The sequence below is a fragment of the Salmo salar genome, chromosome 25 (assembly GCF_965601325.2).
Source record: "Salmo salar chromosome 25, fSalSal1, whole genome shotgun sequence".
Lineage (NCBI taxonomy): Eukaryota > Metazoa > Chordata > Actinopteri > Salmoniformes > Salmonidae > Salmo > Salmo salar.
In genome coordinates, this window is record NC_138315.1 from 35,687,263 (window position 1) to 35,702,500 (window position 15,238).

At 44.3% G+C, this 15,238-nt stretch overlaps 1 protein-coding gene across 1 annotated transcript in view; it reads left to right on the plus strand.

Moving 5' to 3' along the window:
- The first annotated feature begins 1,191 nt into the window (after positions 1 to 1,191).
- LOC106586655 (cholecystokinin receptor) overlaps positions 1,192 to 15,238 on the plus strand; it is a 32,793-nt gene continuing 18,746 nt past the window's right edge. Inside the window, exon 1 of the mRNA XM_014174169.3 lies at positions 1,192 to 1,707. Within this exon, the coding sequence (XP_014029644.1) occupies positions 1,545 to 1,707 (163 nt within the window). The 5' untranslated portion in view covers positions 1,192 to 1,544. The remainder of the gene's footprint in view (positions 1,708 to 15,238) is intronic.

Genomic DNA, 15,238 nt, shown 5'->3' on the forward strand with positions numbered 1-15,238 from the left:
GCCAACTGACATTTACTTCTGAGGTGCTGACATGTTGCACCCTCTACAACCACTGTGATTATTATTATTTGACCCTGCTGGTCATTTATGAACATTTGAACATCTTGACCATATACTGTTATAATATCCACCCGGCACAGCCAGAAGAGGACTGGCCACCCCTCAGAGCCTGGTTCCTCTCTAGGTTTCTTTCTGGGGAGTTTTTTAGTAGTGCACTGGGCCTTTACTTGTGTTAGAAGACCAATATCGACATCTGTAGCACATGCAAAAACTCTGCTTTGGCAAAAAAGTTAGTTGTATAATTAAGAACAGTATCTTGCAGGATTCAATAGTTGTAATTGTAAGACCTGTTGCCCTGTACCTTTCTCTGGGATTGTCATTCTAATGGAATCCAGAAAGAACAAAACCCTGTCCTAAAACATTTACATCAGAAGGTGCAAAGTTATGGTCAAAGACACAAAACATCCACATCAAATTAGATGTTGTTCTTGATCCAATAACATGGAAAACAACCACTTTTTGTGCAGTATTAATTTACCATCCTTACAAACCACAAATGTACATTACTGTATTGTACATTTGCTGGTCATCTAAGTTTGTACGGGTAGACTTTTCATCACCATAAAGAAAAACAATGCACAATACAGTAATTGAGTACATTGAGACAAAGTGTTTTGTGATGATATGATGTGATGATCTGGATTAGTTGGTAGAGTATGGCACTTGCAATGCTAGGGTTGTGGGTTTAATTCCCATGGGGGACCAGTACGGAAAAAGTATGAAAATGTATGCACTCACTACAATATGTTGCTCTGGATAAGATTGTCTATGGAAAAGGATTGAATAGACCATTATAGCTTTCACATAGAAATAAGTTGCATTTGAAAGTATTTAAAAAAACTGGAAAACATATACTCTATCAAGCAAGTATTTTTATATTCCACACGTATTATCAGATTAACTGTTTTGTACAGATAATTATCAGACTCAAGTTACAAATGCTGGTAAACACTCAAATACATGTAGTTATTTTTTTTAAATCTCACACAAGTAGTGCTTTACTAGCCCTGTATTAGCGACAAAATACAGACATCTTCACTGCCGTCAATTGTTTTAATTCTGTATCCACCACTGCATCCAAATCGCAGCACCCCCACCCCCAAACTACTCTCCCCACCTTCCCACGCACTCAGCTGTCCCCCATAACCTCACGGTTGCAGTCCGAGCCACAGTCACCAGCGAGGCGCAGCGGCAAGGTGGGATCCCCGAACCTACAGCAAAGCAGAGATCCTTTCAACTCCGGGGTGAAAACTGTCAACTGGAAACCCATTTATTGGGCATCCTTGAAGTTAAGTAGGAAATATACTTTGGAACATCTACAGACAAAGTAAGCAATCATTTGGTTGGATAATTTTTGGGAAAGAATTAGGCTACTTAAAAATATTTTGGGGGATTTCTATGGACGCAGTCATTTGACCAAAGCAGATGCTCGCACATAGCACGAATATAATGTGCACTTTTGACATTTTTCTTTAACCCTGAAAATGGATTTACGAACCCTGAACGAGACCTCTACGTTCTTGGAGTGTGTGGGAGCGCAAGGCGCTGCGTCAAACGGAACAATGAACGTCAGTCTGGGACTCACAAACATCACCACCTGTGGAAACGAGTCCGTGGTGCTCAAACCGCAACACGTCAAACAGAAAGGTGAGGAGCCGGGCCACCTATATTTATGTTTATTCAGAAACCTAAAGGAAGGGACCAAATACGGAAAAAAACGATACACAAAACCAGTGTTTTGGTTTGTTAACTGGATTCGTCCTGACATTCGTGATTTTCTTGTTTCTAGTTGTTTATTATTATTTGTGTACTTGTATGACATGTTTACTGCATTTTTAGGAGCTGGTAACACAAGCATTTCGCAGCACCCCCTATAACATCTGCTAAACTATTTACGCGACCAATAGGCCTACAGTTTGATTTGAAAAACCATTGCATTTTCGTCAATCTGACACAAAATCCAGTTCACCAGCAATAGGCGCTCAAACCACGGATTCCTTGATATTTCGTTTATCAATAGGCCCATTCCAAATATCGAAGTCAATCTGAGCCTGAGACAAAACAAAACAATTTTGCGAAAAAGTTAATCACTATTACATGCGAATTGCAAATGTTTCCATGATGCTATTCCATAATTGTATTTAATATATCGAATGATATATAATAGAATATTGAATTGGTTGCAATTAATAACATTTAAAAGGGCTGTAACATAATGTTCTGATTGCTACAGTAATCAATGTCCCTTATCTTTCTAAGAATTGTAGGTCAACCAGTCAACCCGAGTGCAGATGCCTAGACTTCTCCCCAAATGAATTACAATAGCTCTAGTCTAGTGTGTTTTCATACAGTGTGTGTAGTTGTGTGTGTGTGTGTGTGTGTGTGTGTGTGTGTGTGTGTGCATGTATATGTGTATGTGTGCAGTGATGTAGCTAATTAATTTTGCAGCAGAGAAAGCAACAGCGCATTCATGTATCCAATCTAGTCACAACGAAACCCAATGCTGGAGAACATCACACTCATTCAGAAATCGTCACTCCTGGAAATACACCCCTATCCCCCTTTAAAACCATGACTACCACCCATCCTTAAACAAATTGTTGACAGACATTACTACTGCAATATTTACCATAAATGAAGCAGTGCAGTCAGGAGACTGAAGCTTTATGCCTGCTCCACAAGGTCAGCATTGATAAAGTGCAATCTGGAAAACTCAATGTTCTAGCTGTATCTGTCCACTTCTAACAAGGTGGCTCTTTCCCACGCTCATTTTGATCTGTTGTTTAAAGCAAGGGGTGTGTGTGTGTGTGTGTGTGTGTGTGTGCGTGGGTGTGCGTGTGTGTGTGTGTGTGTGTGTGTGTGTGACCGTCTCTCAGATCAGTAATGGACAGATATTCCACTGTGTAGGGACATTTGATAGCTAGAGAAACTCCCAACCAGCTCCTCCATCCATCCCTCTATCAGTGAATGATATTGACATGCTGGGCCGTAATGAAAATCAACTCTGGGTTGCTGTCAGATGTCTGAGGAATGTAATCAGAGAAATGATTTTGACATGGGTATAAGGTTGTGATACAAAACCATTATCCTTACAAACCAAGTATTATGAGGACATTTACATTTTACATTTACGTCATTTAGCAGACGGTCTTATCCAGAGTGACTTATGATGGGGGTTTCTTGTCAAACAGGAGTGGAAGTGAATTTTACACCGCACCAACCAGTATAGATTAGGGGAGAGGGAATGAGGGGAGATGGGGATGTTGGTTAGAAATAATTATTGGGAATCAGATCGTTAGTTGATTTTAGGCTATATCTACTCAGCGTGGACACCAGCCTTTATGCAACTGGTCCATCAAATCAAATTGTATTAGTCACATGTGCCGAATACAACAGTTGTAGACCTTACAGTGAAATGCTTACTTACGAGCCCCTAACCAACAATGCAGTTAAAAAAAATACGGATTAGAATAAATAAAAGTAACAAGTAATTATAGAGCAGCAGTAAAATAACAATAGTGAGACTATGTACAGGGGGGTACCGGCACAGAATCAATGTGTGGAGGAATCAGTTAGTTGAGGTAATATGTACATGTAGGTAGAGTTATTAAGGTGACTATGCATAGATGATAACAGAGAGTAGCAGTGTCTTAAAGGGGGGGGGGGGGGGGGGCAAATAGTCTGGGTAGCCATTTGCTTAGATGTTCAGGAGTCTTATGGCTTGGGGATAAAAGCTGTTTAGAAGCCTCTTGGACATAGACTTGGCGCTCCGCTACCGCTTGTGGTGCGGTAGCAGGGAAAACAGTCTATGACTGGGGTGGCTGGAGTCTTTGACAATATTTAGGGCCTTCCTGACACCGGCTGGTGTAGAGGTCCTGGATGGCAGGCAGCTTAGCCCCAGTGATGTAATGGGCCATACGCACTACCCTCTGTAGTGCCTTGCGGACGGAGGCCAAGCAGTTGCCATACCAGGCAGTGATGCAACCGGTCAGGATGCTCTTGATGGAGCAGATATAGAACCTTTTTGAGGATCTGAGGACCCATGCCAAATCTTTTCAGTCTCCTGAGGGGGAATAGGTTTTGTCGTGCCCTCTTCACGACTGTATTGGTGTGCTTGGACTAGAGGTCGACCGATTAATTGGCATGACTGATCAATTAGGGCTGATTTCAAGTTTTCATAACAATCAGTAATCGGCCGATTACATTGCAATCCATGAGGAAACTGTGTGGCAGTGTCACGCTCGTTAAAATGATCGGACCAAAGCGCAGCGTGAGTAGCGTTCCACATCATTTATTAGAAAGTGAAACTTTAGAAAAATACAAAACAAATAAGGAATAAACGAACCGTGACTAAAAAGCAACTAAAAAGCAACTACACATAAACTACACATAAACAATATCCCCCAATACAATATAATATAATCTATTAACTTAAAATTGTCATTATTATAAATAAATAAATATATATTTATTTATTTATTATAATGACAATTTTTATTTAATATAATACAATATAATATAATCTATTTAGTCTCAAATAAATAATGAAACATGTTCAATTTGGTTTAAATAATGCAAAAACACAGTGTTGGAGAAGAAAGTAAAATTGCAATATGTGCCATGTAAAAAAGCTAACATTTAAGTTCCTTGCTCAGAACATGAGAACATATGAAAGCTGGTGGTTCAATATTCCCAGTTCTTCAATATTCCCAGCTATGTGTGTGTGTGTGTGTGTGTGTGTGTGTGTGTGTATGTATGTATGTATGTGTGTGTATATATATATCTATATATATATATATATATCAATTGGATGATTCATTGGTATCGGCTTTTTTTGGTCCTCCAATAATCGGTATTGGTGTTGAAAAATCATAATCGGTCAACCTCTAGCTTGGACCATGTTAGTTTGTTGGTGATGTGGACACCAAGGAACTTGAAGCTCTCAACCTGCTCCACCGCAGCCCCATCGATGAGAATGGGGGCGTGCTCTGTCCTCTTTTTCCTGTAGTTCACAATCATCTCCTTTGTCTTGATCACGTTGAGGGAGAGGTTGTTGTTCTGGCACCACAAGGCCAGGTCTCTGACCTCCTCTCTATAGGCTGTCTCGTCGTTGTCGGTGATCAGGCCTACCACTGTTGTGTCATCGGCAAACTTAATGATGGTGTTGGAGTCGTGCATAGCCGTGCAGTCATGAGTGAACAGGGAGTACAGGAGGGGACTGAGCACGCACCCCTGAGGGCCCCCTGTGTTGACGATCAGGGTGGCGGATGTGTTGTTACCTACCCTTACCACCTGGGGGCGGCCCGTCAGGAAGTGTGTGTGTGTGTGTGTGTGTGTGTGTGTGTGTGTGTGTGTGTGTGTGTGTGTGTGTGTGTGTTTGACCAGCGCTCTGTCAACAACAGCAGTTGGTACAAACTGAGACTGTGTACGGAGACGGAGACGGGAGAGTCTTAAGACTGAGGAGGCCCTTCACTGCCCTGTATGTAACACACACTATATTTAGCATGCCCCTCAGAATCATACACATTATCCGACACACACACACGCACACACTGATGGGGAATATCCAAGACCGCAGCTGCTGCCATCATCTTTAGTCACCCTAACACTTGCTCACTTTCTCACTCAACCACTCTAATTTCTCTGTTTCTCTCACTTTCTCTTTGTCCCTGTGTGTTCTGGTATTTATAGAGCAGTAGACTGAAGTAGGCAGACAGACAAACAGACAGAGCTGAATGCTGGTGGAATCACAGAGGGTTGAGTGATTTCATAGCAAGCCAAGCCTCCTTGACCGGAGGACTAGAGGTTCAGCTCTAACAGACTCAGATGACTCCCACATGCTTCAAGCCCTCTTGGCATTGTGAAGCAGACAGTCATACTTGATTTAAACTATTTTTTGCAGGGCTGGGATGGATTCCATTTCAATTCAGTCGAGAAATTGAAAATCAAATTGACTGCAAATCATCCTTTGTTTTCAAATCAGATTATGAAATAAATTAATTCAATTTCAATACATTTTGTGAATCAGTGTAGTTGAAATGTAGTTGAGCCTGGTTTGTGTTAAGGTAAATCCTCCCATCATGCATGACTAGGTGCTGCAAACAGCATGAGCTATCATATCAAAGACGTATCAAACTCCTGACAAGTCATCTAACACGGCTATGACACAGACAGCAACTCAGGTCGTCTGGAAACCCTTCTCACTAGCTGTAGTACATCACAACAATACAATATGACAGTCTTATAGCAGGTCATAAAGTGATATTATCTCTTACGGAAGTGCTTGACAGTTGTCACCTGTCATATCATGCTTATGACATTGTAAATTAGGCTGGATGATAGATGATTACTGTGGTACATTTTTTATTAAACTAATAAAACGTCTCCCAGTAAAAAGTGTCTGCTGCCCCAGTGCACTCATATTGCTAGTGTCATTAAAGAGTAATGTTTATTCTTATGGCCCATTGTGCAGTATATGTGGTAATAAGGTGGACGTGACAAGCAGTGACAAAGACAAGCTAGAGACAGTACCAAAGACAGGCTAGAGACAGTGACAAAGACAGGCTAGAGACAGTGACAAAGACAGGCTAGAGACAGTGCCAAAGACAGGCTAGAGACAGTGCCAAAGACAGGCTAGAGACAGTGCCAAAGACAGGCTAGAGACAGTGCCAAAGACAGGCTAGAGACAGTGCCAAAGACAGGCTAGAGACAGTGCCAAAGACAGGCTAGAGACAGTGCCAAAGACAGGCTATCGGTCACAAGTAGAATCCTCCTAGGTTCCAAATGGCACCCTGTTCCCTATATAAAGCTCTATGTGTCCTGGTCAAAAGTAGTGCACTGTGTAGGAAATAGGGTGCCATTTCCACTATTTGCTATTTAGTGTCTGTTTTTACAGTGTTTGGAGGGTGATAGGGTGGCAGGTGTCCCGGTGGTTAGCGCATTGGGCCAGTAACTGGAAGGTTGCCAGTTCGAATCCCCGAGCTGACAAGGCAAACGATCTACTGTTCTGCCCTTGAGCAAGGCAGTTAGTTAACCCACCAAAACTACTATGTCTACACGATGGTGTTGATTTGTGTGATTTTAACAAGGCAGACTCAGTGGGTGTCATGTTTACTTCACTGTGAACACGTATGCACATGGATTTAGTCTGGCTTACCCCACCTCTAAACAATCAGAACTACTACCTCCGTTTATGCAGTTTCCTATTCTCTCCGCTCCCCGCTGACTGTGTAAGATAAGGAGAGATTTGTGCTGTGCCTTAAAATGGGAAAAATCTAACCAGTAAGATATCTGTGTGTGTTGTTTTAATTTGGAAATGTTGGTGCATGAGGCCGAGGTTGCTAGGCTACTGTGTATTGGGGAGAGAAACTTGAGAAAACATTCAACAAACTGGACTATTGAGTCATCATTTAGCACCTGCATACCCAGCAAGCAATTCAGTTCAGTTAAAACCTTTTCAAAAACAGTGTCAACACAAATTATTCTGTACTGGCCAATCAAAGTGCTGCTGAGTCTACAGAGTCACTCAACATGGACTTACTATTTCTCTCTCTTTTTCCGTCTCAGTATTGGAGGGATGAGCTGTATTGATGGAAGCTGTAGGCCCAGGTTCTGACCAAAGGGGTGAAAATGCACAATTCTCTTTATTTTCTAGTTACAGTACATCTCTGTTCCTCTCTCTCTGAGAAGGGGAATACGTGTGTGATGGTCCATAGTGATAGGGACTAGCAGGTTCTATCCCAGGGGTAATTAAGGTGTGAATTTGCTCCTCTCCTCTCCTAGTACAAACGGCCAGCAGAATGACAAAAGTAAATGTGCTCAGGGAGTTATGGCTGTTCCCTGAAAAGCCACCGAACACACAGGGAAACGAATTGGCTTCCCGTGTAACATATTTAATTAGAGAGAGAGAGGAATAGAGAGAGAGGAAGAGAGAGAGAGAGAGAGGAACAGAGAGAGAGAGAGAGGAAGAGAGAGAGAGAGAGAGAGAGGAACAGAGAGAGAGAGAGAGGAACAGAGAGAGAGAGAGAGGAACAGAGAGAGAGAGAGAGGAACAGAGAGAGAGGAACAGAGAGAGAGAGAGAGGAACAGAGAGAGAGGAACAGAGAGAGGAACAGAGAGAGAGGAACAGAGAGAGAGGAACAGAGAGAGAGGAACAGAGAGAGAGGAACAGAGAGAGAGAGAGAGGAACAGAGAGAGAGAGGAACAGAGAGAGAGAGAGAGAGGAACAGAGAGAGAGAGAGGAACAGAGAGAGAGAGAGGAACAGAGAGAGAGAGGAACAGAGAGGAACAGAGAGAGAGAGAGAGGACCAGAGAGGAACAGAGAGAGAGAGAGGACCAGAGAGAGACAGAGAGAGAGAGGAACAGAGAGAGAGAGGAACAGAGAGAGAGAGGAACAGAGAGAGAGAGGAACAGAGAGAGGGAACAGAGAGAGAGCAAGAGAGAGAGGAACAGAGAGAGTGAGAGAGAGAGGAACAGAGAGAGTGAGAGAGAGAGGAACAGAAAGAGAGAGAGCGAGAGAGAGGAACAGAGCGAGATGCACATACATGCCACAAACCCAAACACGTGAATGCATTTACATTTACATTTAAGTCATTTAGCAGACGCTCTTATCCAGAGTGACTAACAAATTGGTGCATTCACCTTATGATATCCAGTGGAACAACCAGTTTACAATAGTGCATCTAAATCTTTTAAGGGGGGGGGGGGGGGGGGGTTCGAAGGATTACTTTATCCTATCCTAGGTATTCCTTAAAGAGGTAGGGTTTCAGGTGTCTCCGGAAGGTGGTGATTGACTCCGCTGTCCTGGCGTCGTGAGGGAGCTTGTTCCACCATTGGGGTGCCAGAGCAGCGAACAGTTTTGACTGGGCTGAGCGGGAACTGTGCTTCCTCAGAGGTAGGGAGACGAGCAGGCCAGAGGTGAATGAACGCAGTGCCCTTGTTTAGGTGTAGGGCCTGATCAGAGCCTGAAGGTACGGAGGTGCCGTTCCCCTCACAGCTCCGTAGGCAAGCATCATGGTCTTGTAGCGGATGCGAGCCCTATACTGGAAGCCAGTGGAGAGAGCGGAGGAGCGGGATGACTTGAGAGAACTTGGGAAGGTTGAACACCAGACGGGCTGCGGCGTTCTGGATGAGTTGTAGGGGTTTAATGGCACAGGCAGGGAGCCCAGCCAACAGCGAGTTGCAGTAATCCAGACGGGAGATGACAAGTGCCTGGATTAGGACCTGCGCCGCTTCCTGTGTGAGGCAGGGTCGTACTCTGCGAATGTTGTAGAGTATGAACCTACAGGATCGGGTCACCGCCTTGATGTTAGTGGAGAACGAAAGGGTGTTGTCCAGGGTCACGCCAAGGTTCTTAGCACTCTGGGAGGAGGACACAATGGAGTTGTCAACCGTTATGGCGAGATCATGGAATGGGCAGTCCTTCCCCGGGAGGAAGAGCAGCTCTGTCTTGCCGAGGTTCAGCTTGAGGTGGTGATCCGTCATCCACACTGATATGTCTGCCAGACATGCTGAGATGCGATTCGCCACCTGGTTATCAGAAGGGGGAAAGGAGAAGATTAATTGTGTGTCGTCTGCATAGCAATGATAGGAGAGACCATGTGAGGATATGACAGAGCCAAGTGACTTGGTGTATACCGAGAATAGGAGAGGGCCTAGAACAGAGCCCTGGGGGACACCAGTGGTGAGAGCACGTGGTGCGGAGACAGATTCTCGCCACGCCACCTGGTAGGAGCGACCTGTCAGGTAGGACGCAATCCAAGCGTGGGCCGCGCCGGAGATGCCCAACTCGGAGAGGGTGGAGAGGAGGATCTGATGGTTCACAGTATCAAAGGCAGCAGATAGGTCTAGAAGGATGAGAGCAGAGGTGAGAGAGTTAGCTTTAGCAGTGCGGAGAGCCTCCGTGACACAGAGAAGAGCAGTCTCAGTTGAATGACCAGTCTTGAAACCTGACTGATTTGGATCAAGAGAGAGAGATAGCAGGAGAGCTGGCCAAGGACGGCACGCTCAAGAGTTTTGGAGAGAAAAGAAAGAAGGGATACTGGTCTGTAGTTGTTGACATCTGAGGGATCGAGTGTAGGTTTTTCCAGAAGGGGTGCAACTCTCGCTCTCTTGAAGACGGAAGGGGCGTAGCCAGCGGTCAAGGATGAGTTGATGAGCGAGGTGAGGTAAGGGAGAAGGTCTCCGGAAATGGTCTGGAGAAGAGAGGAGGGGATAGGGTCAAGCGGGCAGGTTGTAGGGCGGCCGGCCATCACAAAACGCGAGATTTCATCTGGAGAGAGAGGGGAGAAAGAGGTCAAAGCACAGGGTAGGGCAGTGTGAGCAGGACCAGCGGTGTCATTTGACTTAGCAAACGAGGATCGGATGTCGTCGACCTTCTTTTCAAAATGGTTGACGAAGTCATCCGCAGAGAGGGGGGAGGGGGAGGAGGATTCAGGAGGGAGGAGAAGGTGGCAAAGAGCTTCCTAGGGTTAGAGGCAGATGCTTGGAATTTAGAGTGGTAGAAAGTGGCTTTAGCAGCAGAGACAGAAGAGGAAAATGTAGAGAGGAGGGAGTGAAAGGATGCCAGGTCCGCAGGGAGGCGAGTTTTCCTTCATTTCCGCTCGGCTGCCCGGAGCCCTGTTCTGTGAGCTCGCAATGAGTCGTCGAGCCACGGAGCAGGAGGGGAGGACCGAGCCGGCCTGGAGGATAGGGGACATAGAGAGTCAAAGGATGCAGAAAGGGAGGAGAGGAGGGTTGAGGAGGCAGAATATGGAGATAGGTTGGAGAAGGTTTGAGCAGAGGGAAGAGATGATAGGATGGAAGAGGAGAGAGTAGCGGGAGAGAGAGAGTGAAGGTTGGGACGGCGCAATACCATCCGAGTAGGGGCAGAGTGAGAAGTGTTGGATGAGAGCGAGAGGGAAAAGGATACAAGGTAGTGGTCGGAGACTTGGAGGGGAGTTGCAATGAGATTAGTGGAAGAACAGCATCTAGTAAAGATGAGGTCAAGCGTATTGCCTGCCTTGTGAGTAGGGGGGGAAGGTGAGAGGGTGAGGTCAAAAGAGGAGAGGAGTGGAAAGAAGGAGGCAGAGAGGAATGAGTCAAAGGTAGACGTGGGGAGGTTAAAGTCACCCAGAACTGAGAGAGGTGAGCCATCCTCAGGAAAGGAACTTATCAAGGTGTCAAGCTCATTGATGAACTCTCCAAGGGAACCTGGAGGGCGATAAATGATAAGTATGTTAAGCTTGAAAGGGCTGGTAACTGTGTCAGCATGGAATTCAAAGGAGGCGATAGACAGATGGGTCACTTACCAAAGTTCTGCTCAGCTTGTTATTGAGAATGTTTTTTAATTGCAGGCACCTCCAAACACATTGTAATGAACCAACACAGGTGGTGCCAACTCATTGTTAAGACACAGCATCATGGTAATGTTATTCGAAGAGGTGTGAGAGAGAGAGAGAGAGAGAGAAAGAAAGAGTGTGTGCGAGTACATTTTTGTTATTGCATATCACAGCATGATGTCAACTTTTAGGCAATGTGTTCGTTGATACAAGTAAGGACTGTGTGATAAATCAGAGCCTGCAGCCATCACCTGCTGAATGATATAATAACTCTAGCAACGTACTGTTGATGGATTCCAACTTCAGACAGCACAACATAAGCTCAATGAAGTTACTTTCGCTGTCGACAGAGGAAGGCTTTCTTTTAAAGCTCAAAGTGTGATATCAGTGGCACACAGCTGTTCTGATGAAACACGGAGAGAGAGACCAAATCCTCCTGAAGTTCCTCATCGTTCCTGCTGGGTTTTCAGTATCCGGGATAAGCCTTTTACAGGGCACTGCTCTCAAAACTGCCTTCAGATAAACTGATCGATGAAGCTCAGATTGTGAACCAGCAGAGAGAGAATGATCCACGGTTGGACGATAAGCAGGTGGCCATCTGAGAGATACAGAGAGAGAGAGATGAACAGAGAGAGACAGGCAGATTTAGAAAGAGACAGGCAGAGAGAGACAGGTAGATTGAGACAGGTAGATTGAGAAAGAGACAGAGACAGGCAGAGAGAGACAGGTAGATTGAGAGACAAATAGACATGCAGAGAGAGAAAGACAGAGAGAGACATGCAGAGAGAGAAAGACAGAGAGAGACGTGCAGCGAGAGAGAGACATGCAGCGAGAGAGAGACATGCAGCGAGAAAAAGACAGAAAGAAAAGACAGAGAGAGACATGCAGAGAGAGGGAGACAGAGAAAATGAATACAGTAATACAGATGGAGAGGAAAAACCTGCAATATAATAGCATAAAGAGAGCTGGAGTAGACTGTATGTATGACAGGGAAACAGAGAGAGAGGTAGTAGACTATGTATGACAGGGAAACAGAGTGAGAGGTAGAGTAGACTATGTATGACAGGGAAACAGAGAGAGAGGTAGTAGACTGTATGTATGACAGGGAAACAGAGAGAGAGGTAGAATAGACTGTATGTATGACAGGGAAACAGAGAGAGAGGTAGTAGACTGTATGTATGACAGGGAAACAGAGAGAGAGGTAGTAGACTGTATGTATGACAGGGAAACAGAGAGAGAGGTAGAATAGACTATGTATGACAGGGAAACAGAGAGAGAGGTAGTAGACTGTATGTATGACAGGGAAACAGAGAGAGAGGTAGAATAGACTGTATGTATGACAGGGAAACAGAGAGAGAGGTAGTAGACTGTATGTATGACAGGGAAACAGAGAGAGAGGTAGAATAGACTGTATGTATGACAGGGAAACAGAGAGAGAGGTAGTAGACTGTATATATGACAGGGAAACAGAGTGAGAGGTTGAGTGGACTGTATGTATGACAGGGAAACAGATTGAGAGGTAGAGTGGACTGTATGTAAGACAGGGAAACAGTATGAGAGGTAGAGTAGACTGTATGTATGACAGGGAAAAAGAGTGAGAGGTAGAGTGGACTGTATGTTTGAGATGGAAACAGAGTGAGAGGTAGAGTAGACTGTATGTACGATAGGGAAACAGAGTGAGAGGTAGAGTGGACTGTATGTTTCAGATGGAAACAGAGTGAGAGGTAGAGTAGACTGTATGTACGATAGGGAAACAGAGTGAGAGGATAGAGTGGACTGTGTGTTTTTAAAGGGAAACAGAGTGTGAGGTAGAGTAGACTGTAAGTATGACAGGGATACAGAGTATCGTGTCTTTGGCTATGCCGGATTAAGTGAAATGACATGCTATCCTATAAAATCCTTTCTCTGTAATTAATATCACCTGATTAGCTAATCATGTAAATGTAATTAACTAGAAAGTCGGGACATCACCGAAGAGTGTTTGTAGAGCCGTTATCTTCCTAATAAACTCTTAAAAACGTAGTAATATTTCACATCGATAGCCGTCAATATTAATCCTCATCTTATTTTCAGTCTTATAATGAAAGTTGTAAATTCTTGGTTATCTGCACGAACCCTGGCTAACAAGTTGAATCAGCAATACAAAATTGGGTTTAATTATTTATTTACCAAATACCTAAACTAATCACTCACAGAATTACATATACACAGAATGCAAATTATGTCATACAGAAAACGACCCTGGTGGACGGAGCTGACATGGCGGCTTGTTACACAAAGAGAGGGGGTTGGGCTTGAATGAAAGAGCGGGAAGACTGAGGAACAAAAGAAACAGCTTGGCTATGCCATCGTAAATACATTATCGTATGCATTCTAAATTACCGGCCATTTGGAAAAGGAAAATGCAATAAATATTTACTCTGAGCTGCGCTTCGGTAGGTTGGTCGTAGATGCTGGCCGTGTTGGCCAACAGAGATCTTCCTGTCCTCGGAAGAATGTCACTGGTGGTAAAATTGGATACCTTGTAGTATCTTTGTCGTGTGTTAGACTGGATCTGTCGTCCGTCCTTTCCTAGCCCACGTCTACAGCGGCCGCTGCTAACTCAACGGCTAGGAAGTATCACTTCTGTAGTGAATAAGTCCAAAGTTCATACCATTCGCCACCAAAGCTCACGCCGAGGTTGGCTTAGTTCTGTACTTGACATGTGAGTCCTTTTAACGCAGAGGCTGCAGACCTCACGTAGTGGAACCCTGGCTACATTGTGTCATTGTCTTATATAGTGGCGAGGGGAGAAGGGTGTGTTTCATCGTTTATAACCCCTGTCTCTTCACAGGGGCGGGCCACTGATTAAGCAGGGCACTTTCCTTATGAAAACCCAATTCTCTCAATTGGAAGCTAAAATTACATTTAATCTCCTAACAAACAGTTTCAATATCAAACATTTAAATTGCACAACAATTCCATGTGAATCTGATAACTAGAATGTTTAGACTTTCCCAGGTACAGTTTATGTCATCCTGTCATCAGTCATAATGTCTCAGATGACAAGCGAACTGACATCCATTCTCATTAAGTTCCAACGCATATTTCCAACTGGTTCTATTACTGAAATATGGTTCCTTTCCCCCAACTTGTTTGATGTTCCCAGACTCTCCATGTTTAACAAAGGCTATTCGAGAGTCCTTCAGTAGGGTCAGAGAGAGAGGGAAGTGAGAAAGGTATTTATGGGGGGGTCATAAACCTTACCCACAGGCCAACTCATGACAAGAGTGAGAGGTCGAGTAGACTATGTATGACAGTAAATCAGAGTGAGAGGTAGAGTGGACTGTATGTATGACAGGGAAACAGAGTGAGAGGTTGAGTGGACTGTATGTATCATGGAAACAGAGTGAGAGGTATAGTGGATTGTATAAATGACAGGGAAACAGAGTGAGAGGTAGAGTAGACTGTATAAATGACAGGGAAACAGAGTGAGAGGTAGAGTGGACTGTATGTATGACAGGGAAACAGAGTGAGAGGTTGAGTAGACTGTATAAATGACAGGGAAACAGAGTGAGAGGTAGAGTGGACTGTATGTATGACAGGGAAACAGAGTGAGAGGTTGAGTAGACTGTATAAATGACAGGGAAACAGAGTGAGAGGTAGAGTAGACTGTATAAATGACAGGGAAACAGAGTGAGAGGTAGAGTGGACTGTATGTATGACAGGGAAACAGAGTGAGAGGTTGAGTAGACTGTATAAATGACAGGGAAACAGAGTGAGAGGTAGAGTGGACTGTATGTATGACAGGGAAACAGAGTGAGAGGTTGAGTAGACTGTGTGTATGAGAGGTAGAGTGGACTGTATGTATGAGAGGTAAA